At 46.3% G+C, this 25,415-nt stretch overlaps 2 protein-coding genes across 14 annotated transcripts in view; both read left to right on the forward strand.

Moving 5' to 3' along the window:
• The window catches only part of LOC119390669 (gastrula zinc finger protein XlCGF57.1-like), a 691,222-nt gene that overhangs the window by 239,715 nt on the left and 426,092 nt on the right, over positions 1-25,415 (forward strand). For 4 of the 10 annotated variants that reach the window (XR_007415951.1, XM_049415086.1, XM_049415090.1 and 1 more), the window contains exons 1-3: positions 2,054-2,356; positions 7,127-7,204; positions 7,284-7,506. The exons of 5 other annotated variants lie outside the window; for them this stretch is intronic. Coding sequence is in view for 4 of the 5 variants with exons in the window: in XM_049415086.1 (XP_049271043.1) it covers positions 2,120-2,356; positions 7,127-7,204; positions 7,284-7,506 (538 nt within the window). In the remaining variant the exon portion in view is untranslated. Of the gene's footprint in view, positions 1-2,053; positions 2,357-7,126; positions 7,205-7,283; positions 7,507-25,415 lie in introns of those variants that run through there. One more of the 10 variants, XM_049415085.1, reaches the window with a different exon arrangement.
• LOC119390677 (gastrula zinc finger protein XlCGF57.1) overlaps positions 1-25,415 on the forward strand; it is a 963,551-nt gene that overhangs the window by 93,465 nt on the left and 844,671 nt on the right. The gene's annotated exons all lie outside the window — the stretch shown is intronic.

The raw sequence follows: 25,415 nt of genomic DNA on the forward strand, positions 1-25,415 counted from the left end.
AATAGTCAAGGCCTTCAGCAAGTGCCCCCCCCCCCCCCCCCCGAAAAAATTCCTGGCTACGGGCCTGCGAGGTATACGTCCTACCTGTGTAATCGCGACTTGGGAAATTCATTTCGCTTTGAGTCGGGCATCGTTGTCGTCGATCATCTGCTCTACACCGTAAACGTGATTGACGAGCCTTTCTCCTTTTATCGAGTTCGCTCTTCGGAAGTGCCAGTCAAGCTTGAAGATCCTTTTGAAGCCGCACAAGCGGCACATTTTTGAGACGCCGCAAGTGCACCGCGAGAGCTTTGCACGTGCTCGGAAGCAAGCGGCAGGGAATTGGAGAGAATGGAAAACGCGCGTTCCAGTTTGTATTTTTATGCCAGAGATGGCGCTGCCTGTCAAGAGCTGCAGCGCCACTAAGCGATGCTCAGACGGCTCCCTGGGCGCCGCCCAAGGGCGTAGCCAAGGGGGGGGGGGGTTGGGGGGGTTCAACCCCCCCCCCCCCGAAATTTTTCAGTTTTGCTTGCGTATATAGGCACGCACACATACAAACGCACGCACGAACATACATAAAGTATGGTTGAACCCCCCCCCCCCGAAAAAAATTTCTGGCTACGCCCCTGGCGCCGCCATAATCCTCTCTGGGCTGCGCTAAATACGCGTGACCACCCAAAAGTGCACTGCGCAGAGGCTGTGACGTCAGCCTTTGCACTCCCGCGCGCAGCCCAGCATGGCAGCGTATTTTTCTCTCCTGTGAAATTTCTGTATGGCACAGAAATTTGGTTATATGACATCATTTGTAGAGAGAAGAGGGAGTGATTTCTAGCTGACATTGAGAATTCATTGTGCATTCCAGGCCGCGTGCAGCGCTGTAATATCTGGCTTGCATGCTCTTAGGAGCCTCAACCATCGATCAGTCAGTCAAGAACTTTATTCATCGGTCCTGGGGAGTTTAGGCCGCCCGCGGATCCAGGGGGGACACCCTAGCAGCCGCTACCGTAGGCGACGCCCGTGTCGGGGCGGGAACGTGATGGCGTTCCGCCAGTTCTTGGGCCCTCTGGTCTGCCTTGAGTTGTTGGTGGAGCTCGGAGTTCCTTAGTGCCTCTTCCCAGTCGGACTCACTGGTGAGAGGTCCCTGAGGTAACGCGCGGGACATTGCCATAGCATGTGCGAGAGTGAACAATAGAGTTCTCTGTAATCTGGGCATTGGGGAGTGATTTCTGTGTTGTAATGGCTCAGTCGGCCCCGTGATAGGTACGATCATGTTTGTAGCATGCGAAAGGCTACCGCTTGCGCACGTTCGAGCTTTGTGTGTCGTAATGGGTATTGGCATCTGTTGTGGCGGTAGTGAGAGGTGATTTCGTGGAAGGTTAGTAAGGGGTCGTTAAACTGTATGTCTGGGCCCAGCTCTTCGGTGGCTGATTGATCGTCGCGGCGGGTGAGCTCTCGCGCTCGGTCATGAACCGTTTCGTTGAGGTTGGGTTGTTGGGAATGGACGTCTTTGCCCATGTGGGCAGGGAACCAAAAGAGGCAGTGCGAACCCGTGTGACTATCGATCGGCAAAGTTTTTTGAACATGCAGTCCCTTTAATGCTTACATCTGCTGTACTTGGTAGTGGGGCTTGCCCAATTCCTGTGGTGCACACCCGCCCAAGGTTTTTTGCTTCTTTCGGCGTGGATAACAGTGAGAGTTTCTCAGTACACGAGTTGTACCCTGTCGTGCGGCGTGGGGCGAAACACTTCTTGCCCATCGCTGCCTGCGCCCACGCGCCTTACATAAGTTCACAGGATGAAACGAGACTGTCAAGGAGTACGTATAGTTTCACAAAACACGAATAAAGACGTTTTCACTAGAAACGTGGCGTCGGGGACAAAGCGGTGGCACCCAGCAGCTTCGCACACTGGCCCCTGAGCACTTAGCGCCATCTAAAGAAGAGAAGGCGAATGTGAACAACTTTTCGACGCGGCTTCTCAGCAGCGCTGCCTCTGTTTGCTACACCGTGATTCCGACCCGTGCCGAGTTGGAACCGTTGTCGCCGTTGTCACAGTCGCGCAAGACTTCAGGGTTTCCGACCAACGATTGTCCTGGAGATCGTGGGGTTCCGACCACGGTGGTTTGTTTACGCTATGTCCTTATGTGTACGCCGAGCCGCCGTAGAAAAGACTCGTCCCGGCTGCTCGCACCGTCACCGTGTGCAGGTTTTCCGCGCCAGTCGGCCTTCTTGTTCTGTATAATCAACGTCCCCACTTCACGTTTATGGTTTACGCTTCAAAGAACTGCTGTTGCTGCACGGAGAACTTCGTCTCGCAGTATCACCATGCCTGCCTTTTGCTCTGCGTACGGCTCTTCGAACACCGGCGGCCGAGACGATGCAAGTAGTGTTTCACAACTTCCCACATGAGAAAAAATAAGCTGCTCAGTGAATCGCTGCTTTGAAAGGAAGTAACTTCAAGCTTTCGAGAACCACACTTCTCAGAGACTCGAAACATTTTCGTGACAGTGGCTGCCGTCGGAGTTCATCGCTAACGCGTGTAATGGGAATTGTGGTAAAATCTGCTCAACTAAGGCCAGGCGTGGTGCCATCGATGTTCGTTCACGAACAAGTCGCAGGTAGCGCGAGCAGCGTTCTCGAGGAGACAAAATAATGGGGTGAGCTGTCGAATATTGGAGCTTATCATGCTGCGCGTGGAAAAAGAAATAATTTCACCGCAGGAGGGAAGCAGCGAATGTTATAATTGTAATATAATGTAATGTAGTGTAATGTAATGTAGAAGGGTACGCATTTGGGCTGGTTGGTTCATGATTACGGGTGAGAAACAGCGCTAAAAAGACGGGACAAGAAAGGACACGAGACGACGGCGCTGACTAACAACCAAATGTGCTTTATTCCTTCAGTCAGCATAAATATACTTCACCACTAACGTAATGAAAATACAGAAAACTCAGCCTGCGCAGAGGCAGTAGGGCGATCAACGAGACATGAATTCTATCTCCTTCGGAAGGAGGGAAATCGAGGGGAAGCTTACACATGCCTCGCCGCTATTGTAGATGTGATAAAGCTTCTGAAATGAGGCGCGCGCGCTCGTCGTGGTATTTTGACAAGAAAGTGGTATCGTTAAAAGATGGATGGCAACTGCAACTGTTACAGTGAAGAGATAACTGACTATCTGTAGCTTGTTTTTGAACCTTGTTCAATGCTCGCGCATGCGGTCATTAGCGCACCGCCCCGTTTGCCCGACATAGTAACGCCCGCAAGAAAGTGGAATCTTGTATACAACTTCTTGACAACATTCAACAAACTTCTGCCTGTGCTTCTTAGTGCATCTTCTTTTCTTCTCTTCTTCTCGGTTGACTTGCTGGCGCAGGCTACCAAGCTTATTTCGGGCAGAAAACAACAGCCTAACGCCTGCCCTGCTGACAACTTTCTTGAGATTGTGCGCGACTTTGTGCACGTACGGAATAACCGCAACAGTTTGCTTCGAGTTTTTCTCGGATTGCACAAAATAAGCGCCCAGCTGCTGTGCAATCCGAGAAAAACTCGAAGGAAACTGTTGCGGTTATTCCGTACGTGCACAAAGTCGCGCACAATCTCAAGAAAGTTGTCAGCAGGGCCCGAAATAAGCTTGGTAGCCTGTGCCAGCAAGTCAACCGAGAAGAAGAGAAGAAAAGAAGATGCACTAAGAAGCACAGGCAGAAGTTTGTTGAATGTTGTCAAGAAGTTGTATACAAGATTCCACTTTCTTGCGGGCGTTACTATGTCGGGCAAACGGGGCGGTGCGCTAATGACCGCATGCGCGAGCATTTGAACAAGGTTCAAAAACAAGCTACAGATAGTCAGTTATCTCTTCACTGTAACAGTTGCGGTTGCCATCCATCTTTTAACGATACCACTTTCTTGTCAAAATACCACGACGAGCGCGCACGCCTCATTTCAGAAGCTTATCACATCTACAATAGCGGCGAGGCATGTGTAAGCTTCCCCTCGATTTCCCTCCTTCCGAAGGAGATAGAATTCATGTCTCGTTGATCGCCCTACTGCCTCTGCGCAGGCTGAGTTTTCTGTATTTTCATTACGTTAGTGGTGAAGTATATTTATGCTGACTGAAGGAATAAAGCACATTTGGTTGTTAGTCAGCGCCGTCGTCTCGTGTCCTTTCTTGTCCTGTCTTTTTAGCGCTGTTTCTCACCTGTAATGTAATGTTACAAATTGTAATGTTACATGAAGGAAGGCGCACCTAACTCTTTTGGATCCGATCTCGCGTAACTCTACAAGGCGCTGGTGCAAGAGAATACGGCCGTCTAGGGAGAGAAGCGATTTTGGGGCAGTATCTTTGCGACTGCGTCCTTCTAATCAAAATTCGCAGTTGCTGCTCGAGCGACCCTTCCCTCCCCGCGTCCCTTCATGCTCCTTCAAGAAGGGCGGGCGTTTCCTCTCTGCCTGAGAAGAAATCGACGGCAGGCCTCGCAGGCGGGTTGATCTTATCCCATGCGCCCTCCGTGCGGCGGAGTTGCAAGGAGTGCGGTGGTGGAGGGAGCAGAGGGGCCTACCCGGCGTAGGTCTCCGCTACCCTCTTGGGCCAATCCAGGATCTGGTCCAGGACCCTTTATACGGAACATGACGGCGATGGCAAAAACACGTCGAAAGGGGCCATATAATTACTATCGCAATAAAAAGATCATGTGGCCATTTCACGATGTGAAAGTGGATGACAAGCGAAGCTATGTGACACGCGGCACAGAGCTGACACAGAATTGAGATGTTAGGTACAGAAAGTCGCTTTTGGATTTAGCGCATGCTCTTTGAAAGCTTTGCATTGGAGCAGCATGCATGGTCTTTTTGCCACTACAGGCGCAGTCTTATCTGGCTTGCCGCATGCGTTTGGCATTTGATGCATGGTCTTGAGCCATTTGAGCAGCATGCACCTTTTTGTCACATTCTCCATTTTGCAACATTTTAGTGCACCTGTGGTGGGTAGCAGGGATTGCACAAGGTGGCACATACCTTTTGGGGAGTTTTCTGTTCGCAGAGCTACGACTGGGTAATATGCAGTCTTGCTGTACAAAAATGGACGTTGTATAGCTTGATACATATTGGCCCTGTTTTTCTCCTTACGTTACTTAAAGCTCCCTTGCTCATGTGTCGCTGGTGATGCTTTTGCTGAAGGGTTGCAAACCTGGGTGTGTCTATTCTGCAGCGCACCCTTGATTGTCATGAGCGCACCGTTGATAGTCAGTGGTCTAGCACGTGCTTTTAGAAGTTGTCGACCGCGGCTGTAACTGAGCACCGGTATTCACGTGGACAAGTTTTGTCAACAAGAACCCAGACACGGCATTTGACACGCAAGTCTGAAAATGGGCTTTTAGAGTATTGAAATCGCTGTAGCAATACCGCATAAAGTTTACAGTCGCTGGAAACAAGTGTGAGTATAAAAAAATCCATGCAGAATCTCCTTTGGAAACAGTCTAGGTGACGCTGAAGTGTTCAGATTTATTGTAGGAGGCGGCCGTCCTTGGAATGCTGCTTTTAGGCAGCACTGGCATGTGCTGCTTCTTTGAAGTTTGCTGGTGGTGCCACCGGTGGCAAACGCTGGCGAAAACAAGATGCGCGAGGCTCATTGGAGCCTTGCGGAAGCCACCCGCTCCTCCCCGTTTTTTGCATTCGTTTCTTCGTTTCAGCTCCTATTTTTAATGCCGATTACCTCCACAAGATAACCATAACATTTGTTATGCTTTCTGTTGCTGTCCTCGCTTGCGGACTTCCGCATACTTTTCTTATGTGCGCGTGATCTGTTAACACAGATGAATTCAAGTCATGTCACAATGTGAAACAGACTTCCTGTTTTATTGAATACCTTAGGCAATACAGCTATGCTGCATATTATTGTTTTATGCTTCCTTGGCAAATGAAGACGTGTGCACGAAATGCATGTGCTTTCAACTCAGCACAGGACTTATAAAACATTAAGAAAACTGAAAGTTAACTCTTAACAGGTGCAGTATGGTTGCAACAACGCATGCATGAAAGTACTAAAGTGAATGGGCAAGCAGCTGTCACATCGTGTTTTTTTTAATTTCCCAGACTCTATTACAGTCATCAGGAACCTCAACTTGCATTATAAACGCATATTTATTAAAAAAGGAGCTTGTGACTTTTCTCGATTTAGCCCCAATAGTCTGTCACATGCGTTTTTAATTACGGAAGGCATGACATAGAATTACAAGTGAATTATGCACACTTGTAGCATATCTATCCTTCGCATACTGTATTCTGTCACAAGCTAAAAAAAAATGCCTAATCTGCTTTCAAAACCGCGGTGTGGCTGTCCTTCACCTGTGAAAAACAGTCATGATGGCTGGTTTTTGCTTGAACCACAAGTACTTCTCACCTAGTGTAAATATAAACACTGCACAAATGAGGAGTTCAAGGTGCGTTGTTGCTACCTGAAATGTTGTGTATGGTTGAGCAGTCATGTCAGAATCCTTGACGAAAGTTACCAGGGTGTTCAAATTTCCGACATAAAACCAGCGACAGAAACATGTGTCTGGGTGGAAAAGTAAGCTGCCTGAAACACTAGAAAAATGCTTGACATCACAAAAATGAGTTGGATGGAGCATTTGTGCAAATTTTCTCTGGGGGGAACAGCAATGGCTGAGGGAGGAGCTGGCATTTTTTCTTAGGGTTTTACCAACTACAGATCCTACAGTGGCACATAAAATGTGCATCAAAGCTTTACTCTAGCCTAACAAGTGGAAACTTCTCACACATTCACTCACCTTTGTCGAAACAGTATTCCAATTGCATTGCAATATTAACAAATGCATGAATGATAATGAGACTCTTGTTTCCACAGAGTGGTTGTAAGACGACGCGCGAGGCCGTGATATTGGTAACTCAAACACAGATGTAGGGTTACAGCACGCTAGAATATTCTAGCGTACTGTCATATAAGCTGCACTTGTTTCGGTGGCTCCGACGATGCAGCTCCAGTCACCCTACTCAAGTCGTTAAACTGCTGCGAACTGGAGGAACACAGATTGGTCACAGAAATTCGTTCACTGTCACAGAAAACCACCTTTTGGTGGGACATCATCTTGTCTCAGTTCTCCTCAAGACCAACGGTACACTATTACACTGTTGCAGATTCTTGGACAGCCGCTCTCTGGAGATGGAACCATCGGCCAAACGCCAGGACCAAGTGATTGTCGCAAAACAGATCCTGTAAGAGGGTTTTCATTACTTTACTCAGCAATAATCTTTAGCGTTGTCATTTGTAACAACACAAGCCAATTTATTTCAGAATGCTGTCGCAGCAGATCAAGTATATGATGCAGCATGGGGCCTCACTCTTGAGTTGGGAAAAGCCGTAGAAACATCACCAGAGCTAGCATGTGAACCGGGTCACGTCACAGATAAATCCGTTCAAGTGCGACTACTAACCCACCATGAAGCATCACAAGCAAATGAAAAGAAAATTCTGTCATCAAGTGCTACACAAACAGAGCCTCAAGCTGTTTCTTCAGGTATGTGTCCGCATTCGCCATCAGATAACGGAAAAGTCAATTTTGCCGCAAGGACAAAAGAATGAATGCTATAGCAACAAATCAAAATGTCATGCAAAGTTAGGCTAGCAGCTGACTGCTTTAGGATGCAATCTGGTGCCTTTCTACAAAACGCTGGCATAAGGGTGTTTGTTAACACGTCTTTAGTCACATTTTTTCCCTCGGAGGGCTGCGGTCAGTGATCGGGGGAGGGATGGGAAAGGAAAAATGGGGGGCCACAGTAAAATAGGGAAGCAAAATAATCTCTTGCGAGCTTCTGCTCTGGCTGTCACGCCCGAGATGAAGCCTGATGCCAGTGGCAGTAGCCTCGGGGTCATCCGGGTACTTCTGCAGTGACCATCATAGCTCATTGGCAACCATGGCAATGCTGCACCAGGTAGTATCTGGTCCTGGAAAGCAGACTCTCACCATTTACGAGGATTGAGGCAATGAATGGCGCATTGTCTGTGGTCCGAGTACAGGAGGCAGTCCCAGATGATGTGCCCAAGGTCCGCCCGAGTGTTGAAGGGGCTGCAGACGCCAATGTGTGAGGTTTCTAGGCCACTAGGTTCTTTGTTTCAGTGGAAGACACTGCACGATGAAGGGATTGAGAAGCGTTCGGGTCTGTATACCTTAACATTATCTATGCATCAGAAACAATCATTTCCCAAATACCATGTCATACACAGTCAACGTGAAACTAAGTCAGCACGAGGGATGTCGCCATTCCTCGTTGCGAAATGTCCTCGGAGTAACTATTGGAACTGGTTACGGGGGGATGTCACAAGAATGGCAACTGGCGATTTACTCCTACAAGTACGCGATAAGCAGCAGTATGACAGACTGGCCCACCTTGTTGCTTTCGGTAATTTCCCGATCTCTGTGAGCGCACACCGGAGCATAAACAGTGTCAAAGGAGTAGTGTCCGATGAGGACCTGATTGGCCTCAGCGAGGAAGAACTACTAGATGGATGTAAAGGCTGAAATGTCACTCATGTCCAACGAATCAAGATAAGGCACGACAACACCAAAATACCGACCAAGCATTCGATACTTACTTTTGCCTGCAACACGCTACCCGAGAACATTGAAACTGGCTGCGTCAAACTTTCTGTAAGACCTTTCATTTCAAACCTGCAGCGATGCTTTAAATGCCAAAGGTTTGGTCACGCTTCTTAGAGCTGCCAGGGGCAGTTACATGTGCAAAATGTGGAACAATGGGTAATTCTGTTGATGTCTGCGCTGGCGATGAGCCTCGCTGCATGAACTGCGATGACAGTCACCCTGTGTACTCCATGGCTTGCCTGACCTGGAAGAAAGAGAAAGAAATAATCATGATAAAAGTGAAGCACGACAGCGTGTTTCATCGTCATTTCCACCAAGAACGTCCTTTGCCGAAGTGGTGCGACAGGGGGTGGCACCACAACAGCCTCTCACGGTTGCCCCGCGAGAGGCGGCATTAGCCAACCCAACATTCAGTTGGGTTGGCTAATGATGATAGCAAGAGGACTTCTTTTTACGCTTAGAACAATTATTTGCTGACGCCTCTGCTGGAAACTATGTTGCCACATGACGTTTCAAGTGACAATATCTACGAAAGTGACATCGTGCCGACAGACATTCTGTAGACTGCCTAACTGCTTGCTGCCGCGCGAATCTCCGTGTGCATGCCGAGGTCGCCATCGCGTACTGCTGCATGTGTTTTGCACGCCCGTGAAAGTCGCTCTGACAGAAAGTTCGACAAAATACCTCATGCACGTGATGTTGCGAGATACCCGAATGGTGCACGCCGCCACGCAATAAAGGCGGGCAAGGTTGGGCACGGCAACAGTGACGTGCGAAATACCGCTTTCAGGCGGGTGATTTGAAGTGCGCTAACGTGGTGCGGACCACTAAAATGTGATTTGATTTCAAAATAAGCACTTCCTTGGCATAAAAGTAGCACTACGAGGTTTCTGGACCGCTATTTCAACAATCAATGTCGACTTAATATTTGCCTTTAGTGTCCCTTTAAGTTAGGGGAACTTGTAACTGGAACACTGTTCCTTTTTTACAGAGTAACTGTAATGGGAAATACCGTTACAGTTACTTTTCCATATCGTCCACACCTGTCCACAACACAACTCGCCTCGACATTTTGGAGAGGAGGTCGCTCTTTCCTGCAGATGAGCGAGGTCGGTCTTTAACACAACTTCAAGTTTACTTGTATGTCGTAAAGCAGTCATGTTGCAACTGAACAGCTTGCTAAGTTTATGTCATTTTTGTCATTTGACCTTCTAGCTCTGTTTTTGGTGCGCCGGTGGAGTATTAGGACGGCAATTCTAGTCTCCTTCGTTCAAGGCTCCAAGCTAATCATGTTTGACAGGTGGCTAGAAAGCAGCAGAGCGTGAAACAGAATACCGTGAACTGGCGAAGCTATTTTTGAAAACCACTTTGGAATTAGAAGAGTAACTTGGGCTAGTTGGTGATTCAACATTGTGAATTCATCACTGTGTCGTGTTTTCTTCCTTAGTCCTCGTCCTTTTGTAGCGCTGTTTTTTCCTTCACACTTTGGAATTAATTGTCTCCAACTTAACACAACAATTATTCACAAAATAACATCGAGCAGGTGAAGTCCGCCAAGATCAAGAAGATTTTTTTTACCCAACTAAATTTGGGAATTCCGTCCAGCGCGCCGGCTGAACATCTGTTCAGTAAAGGACGTGACGTATTCTTCATCAAGAGAGGGAAGCTCTCAGATGCCAACTTTGAGGAACAACTAATTCTAATGTGTAACGAGTTTTTGCAAATACATTCCCTTTTCACCAACGGTGCATCAACAAAAAAAAAAATATTTGAAGCTTCCTCTAAGCCGCGAAAGGCTTGAAACAGCGAAGCTGGACGATTCTGAAGTCTAATCTGTTTGCTTCTAGGTTGTAGCTAGCTTTATCTGGGTGACGCTAAGTTGTTTCGAGGTTGCTTCTCAGCTCAGAGAGGTTTGAGTTATACCACAGACAGTCATAGACACTACACAGATGTCCAAACTCCAGAGACAGAAGCTCGCGCTGAAACCGAGCGTTCGCACCTCCCATCGATCTACAGGCATGTTGTCGTTCGCGTAGGGCTTCTATCGCTTCGCGGTCTTCTCACAGCCGTCGCTGCCTTTCCCGTTCCCCAGTATTCTCTCGGTACGTAATGCTGAAGCACTCCGTACAGATGCTTCAGTGAAGCTGAAACGTGCAGCCAAGGTGCTTATCACTTGTTTAATTCCGACGGTTTATTGAAGCTTTTCTCAATTACTGGTTGCGTCTATCTAGAAATCTTAATTGGTGTTTGTCGCCCGTCGTTGCATTCTTCATTTTTAGTGGACCAGAGGCGAGTTGTGGGATTTGGCGAATTTCGGTGGCACATACCCATTCATGATGATGATTGTTTTTTGCACACATTTGAACACACGAAAGTTTTTAAGGCCGGCTTAAACAGGGCCCGTATTCTCAAACGATCGCAAAAGGCGATAGTATCGCGTTTGGTGACGTAGAATTTGATGCGTTGAATAAGCAAAAAAAAGACTTGCCTGTGACGTCATTGTTGCAACTGGCCGTTGGTAGTACGAATCTCTCACAACATGGGAGTGAGCGCACTGTACGAGCGCAGAGCAACCCGAGTACGGCGTTTTAGAGCGTGTGCTGCTGCTTCTACGCAGTGGCCAGGCTTGGCCGGCTTGGCTGTGGCTACTTGAAGTGTAAGAAGTGTTGAAAGTGCTTTCAACCTTTTTTGTTCGATTATTTAATACACAGTATAATTTTAAAGAATGGAACTTTGCGTGAAACGTATTTTCGTTGAGAGTTTAACACGGCGTACTCGGAGAGTTCAGCTGTTGCGTGCCGCCGCAGCGACATCGTCTCAAGATCTGAACATGTTGCCGGCTCGCGATAAGCCACGCGAGCAACACACGTTTCATGCTCCTGGGACGTTCAAACCACGAAAAAAACACGCGCTGGCAAAGAACGAGTGCTGATAACACCCCAAGGTAATGCTCGATGAAAGCTTCAGTTTAAAAAATGCTGCGTATATCCACCGAGGAGTGAATACTAGAAGCTACCGCCTATGTCACTGAAATGCTAGACTTCACCACGAACCGACGGTTAACGGTGCCTTCGCTTATTGCAAATATGTCGAGAGCACCGTCGAGCACCATGACGCAAAATTAACGTCGGCGGAATTACCAGATGGCGCCCTAACTTTTCCGGTTTGCTCAATAGCCAATCAGCGCGCACCAAAGGCGATACTTTTGCGATGTCGCCTTTTGGGAAAAACGTGCCCAGCCTCGCCGTAAAATATTGGTGTTACAAAATGAGGCTTACCCAAGGAATGCTTGTGATGGGCACCCATTTTAGGTTGCTTCATGTAGGCTTTTAACCACGAGCAATTCTGACTGCCCACGTGATTTTGTTCGTTTTCATTAAATAATGCTATCATTTGGTTTGTGATCTATACTTATCTTATACAGTAACAGAAAAGTAACGACGTTACTTTGTCATAGTAACTGTAACTGTTACAGGTTACTTTGGAAACTCTGTAACTGTAAGTGTAACAGGGTCACTTTATTGGCTTAGGTAACTGTAACTGTAACACTGTTACTTTTTACTGGTAACGTGCCCATGACTACAACTTTTTCTACAACTGGCTCACATGCAGTGTTAGGCCTTTTGGAAAGATGCCACCTCCTATTAAAAAGCATAAGTTTTTGACGCTTCTGTAGAAGTCTACCATCATCACCGAAGCTGCGAAAGGCAAGGCTCGAGCCATCCAGCTCCTTTAAGGCAGTATGAAACAAAGCAAGATCACCAACTTCTTTAAATAAATTTTGGTTTTGCTAGGTAATTGGTGTGCATATTTTTCTATTTTAGCAGCAACGGAATTCTCATGAGATTGAACCAAAATTGCATCCTCAGTGATTTCGTTATTGATGGTTTCGACTGTATGCATTAACCATCAAGTCCAAATTAGCATGTCCTGATGTGCGCCATCACCACCAGTACAGAAATACATACAGTGGCACCGCAAATATTGCCTAAAGTACCCACCACAAAGCCTTTTTCTTTACCAAAGTGTGGAAAAGATTCTGGCTTTCTCGTACGATAGTGCATCGTCAAGGTGTATGCCAAGCGGCATTTCGGAACTATTGCACGGTCTGGGATATGCGACGACTGACATAGCGACAGAACAGACAGTATTGGCTTTTCGCGGTACATGTCTATGCGTCTGTACCATAGACTCTCACTAAGTGAAAACTGACACAGTTTTTGCTCTAAAAGGGCATGGTTGCGCGCACCATCTGAGCGAAAATCAGTAGACTGCTCATACCTTTGTACCGTTTGTACGTGCTGCACTCTCACTGCTTACTTTGCATGGAAGAGACAGATAGCACGAAAGTCGCTTCACTCGCTGAGAGACCGTATCTCCTTCAGAGGTGTCACCACCACTTAATCAGTTAACATGGCTGCTTCACTGTCTCCTCCGACAGTGCCGACACAGTTCACTCATATGCAGCATGGCACAGCAGCTCGATCATGGTAATGCCCAAAGTCACGGTCCGGATATCGGGAGGAGGGGGGAGACATTCCACCCGTGATTCAGTGAAACAGACATGATGTTATGTTGGGACCTATCGCATAACAGTAAAAAACCCACCACCTTGGCATTGCCGCAGCTGAACAGTCCCATTCCGTGCTTATCAGGATGCAGGGGCTATGGCTTCCCACAAGACACTGCCCCACCTGCGTATGCAGCCATTTACGTAGATAGAAAACTTGCCCACACGCAACTTGACACTGAGTTTTGCAGAAGTTAAACGATGCGCTGCATAGATGAACTGAGATGAATGACACAAGAATACGAAAACGGACAAGGACCTTGCACACTAACAACTTTTATTCAATCGCATTCGCTCGTCAAATATATATAGACAGATAATGAAAGGTGACGTGTGCAATGACACAAGAAAGAGCAAAGAATCAACACGTAAGTGTGACGCAACAGCTTCAGTGAGCACGTGCCTTCAAGACATCAAGCAATTCATCGAAGTGTTCCAACCAGTGGTTTAAAAACTTAAACGGTGTCCGATTCTAGCGCAACCGATGGTGCGCTTACACAATTGCGGCCCGTTATCTCATTCATGAAAACAATTAAATCACTTCTCTCTTTTTTTGTTATTTCCAACATGTGCTAGCTTTTCTGCTCTTCTGAAACATGGTGTGCACTTACAGTAGAACAGTGTCCTGCTAGTTGCCAGAAATCGTTCAGCTTACCTCAAATTTCCATGCTGTTGCAGCCTTTTGTTAAGGCATTGGCTTGTTTGGCCGACGTATGTCTTGGCCACATGTAGGAGGGATTTCAGAATATTGTGGTCCGTACAAAAGTTTCGCCCTTATTTATACGGGCCGGCATTTCACAATCGTCACTGACCCATGCTCTGTGTTGGTTATCGTCTCTCAAGAATTTGTCGGGACGCCTTGGCCGTTGGTACTGCGTTTGCAAGAGTATACTACAGTGTCACATATAGGTCGGGTCGGCAACACCAAGATGCTGACGCTTTGTCGCGGTGCCGATCTAATATTTATACTTATGCTTTAGCCTCATTTTTCCGCGACACCTGCTCATCATTGCTTCTTGCACAGTCTGCGCAGTTTGTACGGAGCTGAAAAAAAATTACTTTCACCCGTTCTTTCCCTGATTTTAAGCCCATATCATACCCCCATGTATGTATGGAATGACAGCCATCTTTTTGTATTCCTTGCTGTCTTCTTTGTCTCTTTTTGCTTTGCCACAAGGAAGGGACATAAGAAGGAGAAGGAAGGCAAGGTCACAAACAAATGGATAGAATAGTTGAGGTAAAGTCACTGGAACGGAAAAGTACCGCGTTTCCTTTTCTCTTCGCCGCCGCGCTTTCGGTGGCTGCCACATAAATGGTCCAGCTCGCTCGCCTCGCTAGTGTCTCCCCGCCGCAGACGCACGGCGCTTTGGAGGGCGATTGTTTTTATAGCTCAGGAAAGCGTGCAGAACATACGACATCCCGTATCGTTTGAGACTTCATCGAAAGCCCATCGAGGCATCGAAGAATGCCCGGGTGCTGGGCTTTTGGGGTGCAGCAACCGGCGGGAAACGGGCAAGGCCCCTCTTGCCATTCTCAGCGGGAAAAAGGATGCCAAACGACGGGCTGTGTGGCTGCACAGAATAAGGCAGGGGAAAATTTGTTCCACGCAACTGATACCTGCCTTTGTGAGGTTAAGCGCTTCATTGAGAATTCGCAATGTGGTTTCGGGATTTGTTTGCGCCTACCAGGGGCGTAGCCAAGGGGGGGGGGGGGGTTGGGGGGTTCAACCCCCCCCCCCCGAAATTTTTCAGTTTTGCTTGCGTATATATACACGCACACATACAAACGCACGCACGAAGATATAATAAAGTATGGTTGAACCCCCCCCCCCAAAAAAAAAAAAAAAAATTTCTGGCTACGCCCCTGGCGCCTACCCTGCACTAGTGCAGCTTGTTTCGCGTGGTTGTCGCAGGAGGTTCAGCAGAAACTTGCCGGGCGGCTCTTTATTATGTTTGGCGTAAAATTGACGCCTTTTGGCTCACATATAATAATCAGTGCGCCCTGAAAACGGACTCCTACAGATTGGTACTGCCTGACGTATGACGAACACAAATAACAGGTGGTAGCATGAAAATATGGCTGACGCTCTCGCGACCGGTTCGCTTGCTTGATATGCACCAAAATCGGTATTGCGTGACGTGACTGTAATGACGAACATAAATACCCTGCGGTAACATGAAAATAATGGTATGCATGTCATGTAAGGCATGATTTACATGCCATGCTCATGATGCTCTCGCGGCCGGTTCGTTTGTTGATATGCACCAAAATCGGTATTGCGTGACGTGACTGTATGACAAACATAAATACCGTGCGGTAACACGAAAATAATGGTACGCATGTCATGTAAGATCAAGTTCACTATGCAATGCATGTTTGACATGCATGCATGTTGAGTCACAACGCGAATGAAACGTACGTATATTCTGGTATATACAACGCATGACCTGTTCGTCAATTTATGTTCGTCACGCACCCATGTCAAGCCATACCAAATTTTCTATACATCCAGTTAACAAAACGACCGGAAGCGCGCCAAGACAGTGTAATGCAAATGGTGCCGTAAATGTCGTGCATGTTATCATTTCATGCTACCACCTGTCATTCATGTTCGTCATACGTCAGGGCGCGCAATACCAATCTTGGTATATATCAAGCTAACGAAATGGCCGCGAGCATAGCGTGCCATCCAAGTCATGCCATACAGACACAAAAGTCATGGTTTTCACGTTACCACTTGCATTCGTGTTCGTCATACAGTCACCTCACGCTATACCAATTGGGTACATTTCAAGCTAGCGAACCGCCCGCCATCGCAGCATGAGCGTGGCAAGTAAGTCAGCCGTACATGACATGGAAGTCATGATTTTCATGTTACCACCTATCACTAACGTTCGTCATACAGAAATAGCTCGTCATAAAAATTTTGGTATATGCATCATTAAACGACTGCGAGCGCCCCGAGACCATGTCATGTAAATCATGTTTTACATGGCATGTCTCTCATGATTTGCACGTTATAACCAGTCATACGTTCGTCATACACTCTTGTCACGTACGCCTTACCAATTTTGTTGTGCATCAAGCTATCGAAGCGGCCGCGAGCGCACCATAAGCATGGCATGCATGTCAATATTTTCATGTTATCACCTGTATTTATATCGTCATACAGTCATCCAAATTTGGGTACATTCCATTAACTAAGCAGCCAGGACAGCACAAAGGGGGCGGCTAGACAGATAGATAGATAGATAGATAGAAGATAGATAGATAGATAGATAGATAGATAGATAGATAGATAGACAGAGTAGAGATAGATAGATAGATAGATAGATAGATAGATAGATATAGATAGATAGATAGATAGATAGATAGATAGATAGATACGTACAAAGTCGCAGAAATTCGCTAAGAAATGCTTCGCATTTAATAAATGCAGACAGCCGAGCGCGGTAAACGCTGCGCAGTTCGCATTTCTTTATCGCGTTAGTACGCGTGCGTGCGCATGTAGGCAAGTGAAAACTGCCGCTATTTCTTTCCTAATCAGTCAGAGAACAACGATATGCTTCATTCGGGGCTGCAAAAGCGCACGCAATGCGTAAAACATGCGTTACTCCACGTGAAATCAGCACCGTACTGCCGCCGCTTCGGCCGCGCTGGACCAAATATGGCGGCGCGCAGGATGGTCGCGGTACTTTTACCGTTCCAGTGACTTTAAGTTGAGGTAGCGGAAGAGTTCTACAGAGATCTGTACAGCAGCCGAGGCATTCAGGATGATAACATAAGAAGGAGTAATAAGCGCAGAGGAATCTGACATCCCACCAGTATTGACAGGAGAAGTAAAGAAAGCCCTAAAGGAAATGCAAAGAGGCAAAGCAGCTGGTGAGGATCAGGTAACATCAGACCTGTTGAAAGACGGTGGAGAGATTATGTTAGAGAAACTGGCCACCCTGTATACGAAGTGCCTCGCGACGGGGAGGATACCAGAATCTTGGAAGAATGCCAACATCTTGATCCATAAGAAAGGGGACGTCAAGGACCTGAAAAATTACAGGCCCATAAGCTTACTGCTCGTTGTCTACAAGCTATTTACAAAAGTAATTGCTAACAGAATTAATACGACATTAGAGTTCAATCAACCAAGGGACGAGGCAGGATTTCGTACAGGATTCTCAACAATAGACCATTTATACTATCAATCAGGTGATAGAGAAATGTGCGGAATACAACCAACCCCTATACATAGCCTTCATAGATTACGAGAAGACATTTGATTCGGTGGAGACATCAGCAGTCCTGCAGGCACTGCGGAATCAAGGCATCGACGAAGCCTATAAACATAATGGAAGACATCTACAGCGGATCCACAGCCACTATAGTCCTCCATAAGAAAGCGACAGAATCCAATAAAGAAGGGCGTACGGCAGGGAGACACGATCTCTCCAATGTTATTCACCGCGTGTTTACAGGAGGTTTTCAGGGCCCTAGATTGGGAAGAGTTAGGGATAAGAGTTAATGGAGAGTATCTCAGTAACCTGCGATTCGCTGATGACATTGCATTGATGAGTAACGCGGGAGACGAATTACAGCTCATGATTACTGAACTGGATACGGAAAGTAGAAGAGTAGGTCTGAAAATTAATATGCATAAAACTAAAGTAATGTGGAACAATCTTGGCAGAGAACAGCGTTTGCGATAGGTGGCAACTGGCGAGACACTGGAAGTTGTAAAGGAGTACGTCTACTTAGGACAGGTAGTAACCGCGGAGCTGAACCATGAGAGTGAAATAACTAGAAGAATAAGGAGGCTTGGGGCTCATTCGGCAAGCATTATCAAATCATGAAGGGCAATCTACCACTATCCCTCAAGAGGAAGCTATATAACAGCTGCATCTTACCGGTACTTACCTACGGAGCAGAAACCTGGAGACTTAAAAAGAGGGTTCAACTTAAATTGAGGACAACGCAGCGAGCGATGGAAAGGCAAATGACAGGTGTAACCTTAAGAGACAGGAAGAGAGCAGAGTGGGTCAGGGAACAACGGGGGTTAAGGTGTCATAGTTGAAATCAAGAAGAAGAAATGGATATGGGCCAGGCACGTAGCACGTCGGCAGGATAACCAGTGGTCATTAAGGGTAACTAAATGGATTCCAAGAGATGGCAAACGCATGAGGGGGAGAAAGAAATTAGGTGGGTAGATGAGATTAAGAAGTTTGTAGGTATAGTGGCAGCAGAAAGCACAGGACCGGGTTGATGGCGGAACATGGGAGAGGCCTTTGCCCTGCAGTGGGCGTAGACAGGCTGATGATGATGATGCTTTGCCACAAATATCCGAAAGCTGTTTTTAGCAGACTGAGATAATTAGCGTCTTTGGGTATCCACATTTCAGAAGTTTCTTGACCTGCATAGGAAGTGCGCTATCTTTCTTGTGCTCACTAGATTTTTTGATTGCCTGCCCTACACACGAAGTTACTATCCCTCTCTTGAACACCTTTGAGTGTCCGCATTCTTAGGGCAAAAGTCCCTTCTTAGACCTGGTTTTGTATTCCCAGCACGTGCAGTGTCTCGAAGATAGCAAGTACAAATCTAAGAACTGTAGCTTCTCATTATCCGGCAGTTCAGTCGTGAATTCCAAACCTTTGTGCGCCTCGCAAAATAGATCCAACACTTCCTCGGCATTTATTCTTATAGCATTAAATTGGTCATAACTGAAACAGATAAGCAAATTGTCTACATATCTGAAGCTAGCACATGTGGGAAACAGCAGAAAAAACAGAGAAGTGATTGAAGCCTTTGTCATGAATGAGATAAGGGGCCGCGGTTGTGTAAGCGCACCATCGGTTGCGGTAGATTCAGACACCGTTTAAGTTCTTAAACCACTGGTTTGGAACACTACGATAAATTGCTTGATGTCTTGAAGGCACGTGCTCACTGAAGCTGTTGCGTCACACTTTCGTGTTGATTCTTTGCTCTTTCTTGTGTCATTGCACACGTCACCTTTCATTACCTGTGTATATATTTGACGAGCGAATGCGATTGAATAAAAGTTGTTAGTGTTCAAGGTCCTTGTTCGTTCTCATGTTCTTGTGTCATTCATCTCAGTTCATCTATGCAGCGCATCGTTTAACTTCTGCAAAAACTCAGTGTCAAGTTGCGTGTGGGCAAGTTTTCTATCTACGTAAATGGCTGCATACGCAGGTGGGGCAGTGTCTTGCGGGAAGCCATAGCCCCTGCATCCTGGTAAGCATGGAAGGGGCTGTTCAGCTGCGGCAATGCCAAGGTGGTGGGTTTTTTACTGTTATGCGATACGTCCCAACATAACATCATGTCTGTTTCACTCAATCACGGTTGGAATGCCCCCTCCTCCCGATATCCGGACCGTGACTTTGGGCATTACCATGATCGAGCTCCTGTGCTATGCTGTGTATGAGTGAACTGCGTCGGCACTGTCGGAGGAGACGGTAAAGCAGCCATGTTAACTGATGAAGTGGTGGTGAAACCTCTGAAGGCGATACGGTTCTTCAGCGAGTGAAGCGACTTTTGTGCTATCTGTCTCCTCCACGCAAAGTAAGTGGTGACGGTGCAGCAGCACGTACAAACTGTACAAAGGTATGGGCCGTCTACTGATTTTTGTTGAAATGGTGCATGCAACCATACCCTTTAGAGCGCAGCTCCTAGGCGCCCGTTCCTGCATTGAGTGGCACCGCTGTCAGCGTAGCCGATAGACATGAAAAAGCAACCGATAGACATGGAAAAGTAACCGATAGACATGAGAAATAGAATGAGAAACAAATACACAGGATAGCATGGGATTTGAACTCGGGCCTTCTGCTTGGCAGTCTAGTATTCTACCACAGAGCCACGCTGATGCTTGAGACTCACTTGCAAAAAGACCCTATATAGGCGTCATGGCACTCAAAAAATGATGTTAACGTATGTAATATAGCGTGGCAGAAGAGTGAAATAACGACCATTCATCATACAATGTTAATTGTGCAATAAGTGTGTGCTTCAAAACTTCCCACCCACTGTAAAGTCCTGAGCCATAATTCTTGATCGTCATCAGCAGCGCCAACAAAGTGCACATATCGTACAGATGTGTAGCGGCTACCTCGCTTATTCGCAGAAAGTAGAATAATGGTGTAGTGGATGCTGTCCTACATCACAAAACTTATGATTTATGGCGTAGTCGATACCTTGCGAAAAGCCAAAACTTCAAGCACAGTTGGCCTTGCCCCAACACGAAGCTACGCTCAGAATTCGCATTAGGCAGTATCGTAATCGGTAATTTTTTACGAAAGTTTCCAGTTGCTGCCTGAGCACAACTCCTCCCCCTCTCGGTGGCCCTACTTCGTGCGCCTTCACACAATGGGGATGGCCGGCACGTTTAATGTCTGCTTGAGCAGCGACCGTAGGCAGCCCTCGCACGCTTTCACTCGTCCATTGAAACACAACATGTGGCACGATGTTATCGATTCGGACTTTATGTGAACGCTGACGGTGATAACGAAAATGCGTTTCGAGTGTCCATGTAATTGCTATAGTAATAATCACAGAGGGACTGCATGCATTGTTCATTGTGGTCATAGCTGAACACAACTTTGGACCTATTGTCTACCCTGAATTTAATTGTATTACATAGACAGTCATTTCCATGGGACGTGTGCTTCTAGGACACGCCGGAAATTGCATTCTATAATTGGCAAACCAACAAAAACAATGTACAGTGTGTATCTGTATTCAGTGTTAAACGATGCCCAATGTGCTATAGCACAAATATATATAATATGTATATAATATATATATATATATATATATATATATATATATATATATATATATATATATATATATATATATATCGCGGTACAGCATAAAAAAAAACTAAGAATATGTACCGGTGACACTTGAGCGTAACTAAATTTTGTAATTAGGTGTTCCAATCCAACGGGCTCCATTCCGACTGCCGCGCTCGCCCTTGCCGTTGGTTGTCACCCTACTGGTGAAGCCTATATGGTGTCACACCAGTCACGCCCAAGTGATCAAAATTATCCATGACCAAAGATAGATAAAGGAAAGACGGGGAGGTTAACTAGAGGAAGCCTCTAGTTTGCTACCCAGTACTTTGCAAAGGGAAAGGGGATGTAAAAGAATGAAAGAATACGGGTTTGTGAAGACAGCAGGCGACAAAAAAAAAAAAAAACACAAGTCATGACCATAGCACTGTCCAAGTACTACATTTTCTGCCAACAGTTCGTGGAGGGTGGTTGTCCAGCTGATCTAGTGTGGCTGAGAGGGCTGCTCTTTCGGAGTTGATGCGGGTGCACTCACAGAGAAGCTGTGCGACTGTTTCGCTGCACCTGCAGACTTCACATGATGGGCTCTCAGCCATTCCAATAACAAATGAATAGGCATTTGAGAAGGCCACTCCAAGCCACAGACGGACCAGCAGGGTTGAGTCACATTGTGATAGACTGGACAGGATACGTAATTTGAGATCAGGGTCCACTGAACTCTGCCAGATTGTCTGAGAGGTAGTTGCAGTACCTGGCCAGAAGCTGTCTTTTTGTGCCGGGCTCTTCCAGACCCCTACATTGATATCACAGTGTGCTTCACCAATTAAGGGTGCCCACTGGATTCATCGTGCGCTGCCCAGCAGCAGCTGGGAGTTTTTTCTGTGTTTTCCTGTTTTGCTAATAATGTGTCTGGTTGAGTGACGTAAAATTTCTTGTCGATTTTAGTTTTCAGGGTATACGACAGCACCAAAGGGTGCTTACAGTTAGATTTTTTTGAAGCCTGTTTACTTTTCCTTTAAAGGGAAGTAAATACAGTTGATCCCGGATACATTGATAATTTTAAATAGTTCAAAATATGCATATTTAAGGCTTATAATTATGCATCACAGAGCTTGAGACGGTTTTTCGGAAATTGTAACAAGCGCTAACGGGCTGTTTCGTTCACACTGTGCTAGAGAACAAGGCGACAACTTCTTATTTTGTTGTTATTGCAATTTATTTTGCATGAAGATAGTCCATAAACTTCTCTTGCTTCTTGTATGCCATTCAATTCATCAAGACATCCCTTAGTATCATTGAAGCTTTACAAATAAGCAAATTCAGCACCTTCCATTTTGCCACAACAGCGGTGAATGACGCTGTACATCGATGCAAGCTCTGTGGTGTGGTAGAAGGTTGTTTACCATGGCATTGACATTTTCATCACCACTCGGGTTTACTTCTATGGCACTGGCAACATCAGCCATGATTTCGACATTGATGCAGTCAGAAACAGCTACATCATCATCTGCACCAATGACGTTGCTCGTCAGCAGTCATGACACACCCAATGTCGCCACCTGGCACCAAAGTCTACAAGGAAACCGTTCATGACAATGCTTTGCTTGACATCATTTCAAGCACCAGTCATCATTTTTATCGCTAAAAGTGGGTCAATAATTAATTCGATTGCCTACTCGGGATTAATCAAAAACCAAGCGAGATGTACACGAGTCAGCAATGTTGCAAGAGATAATGCTGCACAAAAACTGCAACGGATCAAGTCCCCTCCATTGCATTGTTGTATATCTTGGTGATGGCAGTTGTGGCTTTTTAGCAGCAGTTACTGCAGAGCATAGCAAGAGCATAGCCTCCGAGAGCAGTGCTTGTTAACCGAAATACGCTAAGTTGCAGATCTCGAACGCCATGCTTTTGGGGCTCGTATGCCATCGTGCGTGAACAGACAAGGCAGGGAATGCAAGCATTCTGACGCGGTCGCCGAGTCACTGTGTTTTTCATCTCATCTTAGTGCCCTCAGCTATTGGCCTCTGAAAAAGATTATGGCCATGCGTTACAACCTACAGACATCGACAAGCAAGTGCACTCGAAAGCGCTGCGCAACCATAAAGCAACGCAATGCAACGACACTTCCTTTCTATCACCTGCACGAAAGAGAGAGATTAAAACTTGTTGGAATGCAGCTGAAAAGTGATCAATATTTGTAAAGAAAACTGCAGGTTTCGGTGCGGCACAGCGTTCATATATCGGATGTTTCACTGAGCAGGTGTTCAATATAGTGTGGACCAGCCCTGTACTTCTGTATGGGGTTCAGGGGATTTCTCAACAGTTTGATATAGCCAGTAATTAAAAAAATCGAGTTTCATATATCGGGGATCGACTGTAACCGCGGCCCGATATTTGTGATTCAGGTATAACTGCGTACTTGGCAGATGTGACCATGCTGCTGCAAGAATTTTGGAATAAATGCATTAATAAGCTGTTCAGGATATAACAACCACTTCAGCTGGTGTCGGTTTCTAACTGTGCCTCGCTAACCTTCTTCGCCGCTCAGAGGGTGGCGTAGCCCGTCGTCGTTACTGCTCCAAATCGGCAGCATAACACTACGTCAGTGATTACTTATCGGAATGCGGCCATTGACCGAGGCAGAGTTCCTCCCAAGTCAAATTGTGTCAACTGCTCGCAGGCGCCACAGTGGGTAAGCACAGTAGGAGGCATTTGCGAGTCAAACAATATACGACAGGTGCAACAACTGCACAGCATCATTCACATCGCCCCAGGGCCAAGGGGCAATATTCTAGTGCAGAGGACCAATCGCGGCGGTCCGTGCTACCTAATGTTGCTAATGGGCAACATTAGGTCACTTGGCAGCAGAAAAGGACAGTTCCGGGACAAGCGCAGAAATGCAGGAGATGGGCGTGGGAATGTTTCCTCAAATGGAGTGCAGTGATGGGAATGCTGCTACAATTGCTCCCTTGTGCTACATTTAGTTGAAGCTTCTACATCCATGCTATAACTGACAGAAACTGCTCTAACGTTACTCAAGTATGTGGCCTTCGACATTCTGTGACACAGTAAAAACAGCCTTGTACAAACCCGGAGGCTACAAGCAAGATAACTTGTGCTCCATGCCAGATAACCAGTTATCACCACCCTATGTAAAGTGTGCCATTACTTCGGCCTTTCTACAGGTAGAAGTGATGCTGTGGGAAGCTCCCTGTGATATTCAGATTCAGTGTGCAATCGTGCATAATCTGTACATTACACAATTTCACTAGCATTTTTGTAGCTTCTACTATGGCTCCCAAAGGTTTGCAAAGTAGATAACTCGGCGCATTTATACCCCTGGGCGTAGCCTTCGTGGAAGTGAAGCAACAGCCAGTACTTTGACACCCTTGTTCAAGGCTGGCACATTTTTTTTCTGTTTTGCACCGTCTTGCATGCGTTATATCGAGGAAAACTAGCAGCACCTCATGCAGAAGTCACCATTATGATTGGTTAAAGAGAAGTCTTGTGAATTTATTCGAGAAGAAACCAGCGAAAAGAATAAAGACAGCAAAGAGCAACCAGACCGCACAACGCTCGACTTGAAAACTAAATGTTTACTGAAGAAACCTCGCACACCCACAGCATGATATGAGCAGCGCATGTGTAATCAGGCCATTTGAGCCGTGTCAAAGCTGCACACCTCACACTGCAAAGCCATAAACGTGCCAGTGGGGTACAAACAGCACATTGTCGTGAAACACCCAGAATATTAATGCCACGTGCACCAGTACTGTGACAGCTTTGTTCCTGGTTGGCACATTTCTGTTTTGCACCATCTTGCTTGTGTTGGAGGACCAGCAACACCTCATGCAGCAGTCACCACTATGCATTGGTTTAAAACAGAAGTCCTTGTGAGTTTGTTTTATGAAAGAGAGCACCCGCACAACTTACATGGAGTCAGTAGTCGTGCTGCAGTTTGAGTGTGATAGCTTTGAAAAAGTAATCAGCTATTTAAATTCAAAAATTGTTTGAGAGCAAGCAGTGCTTTACTAAACACACTTTTCTCTGTGGCGAAAACATCTGATTATTTCTTAAGAATGTTAGGATAGCTACTTTTTTTTACTGTGGCATCCCATACCAGCAGCAACACCGCACTTCTGACTTATAGTGATTGCTTGGACGATGATGGAGAGGGCCTGACATTCTTACTACCCCGATTGTCCGCCGGCATACCGGTTGCCACACTCTCCAATGCAGCGAACAATTTGAAAGGTGTGTCTGTCAGCAAAAAACCGCATGCACACTAGTTCACCCGTTTCACCAGACGCCTGCGGTAGCTTCAATTAACTTAATTAGGCAACAATCTTAAATACGTGATTCAATGAAATAGCAGATATTTCAACACACTTATGTGCTGTTTATTGAAATCGTAAATATCTGTCCTTATACTTAGGTTGATATATCTGGTGTTCTAA

The sequence above is a fragment of the Rhipicephalus sanguineus genome, chromosome 4 (assembly GCF_013339695.2).
Source record: "Rhipicephalus sanguineus isolate Rsan-2018 chromosome 4, BIME_Rsan_1.4, whole genome shotgun sequence".
In the NCBI taxonomy this organism is placed as follows: Eukaryota; Metazoa; Arthropoda; class Arachnida; order Ixodida; family Ixodidae; genus Rhipicephalus; species Rhipicephalus sanguineus.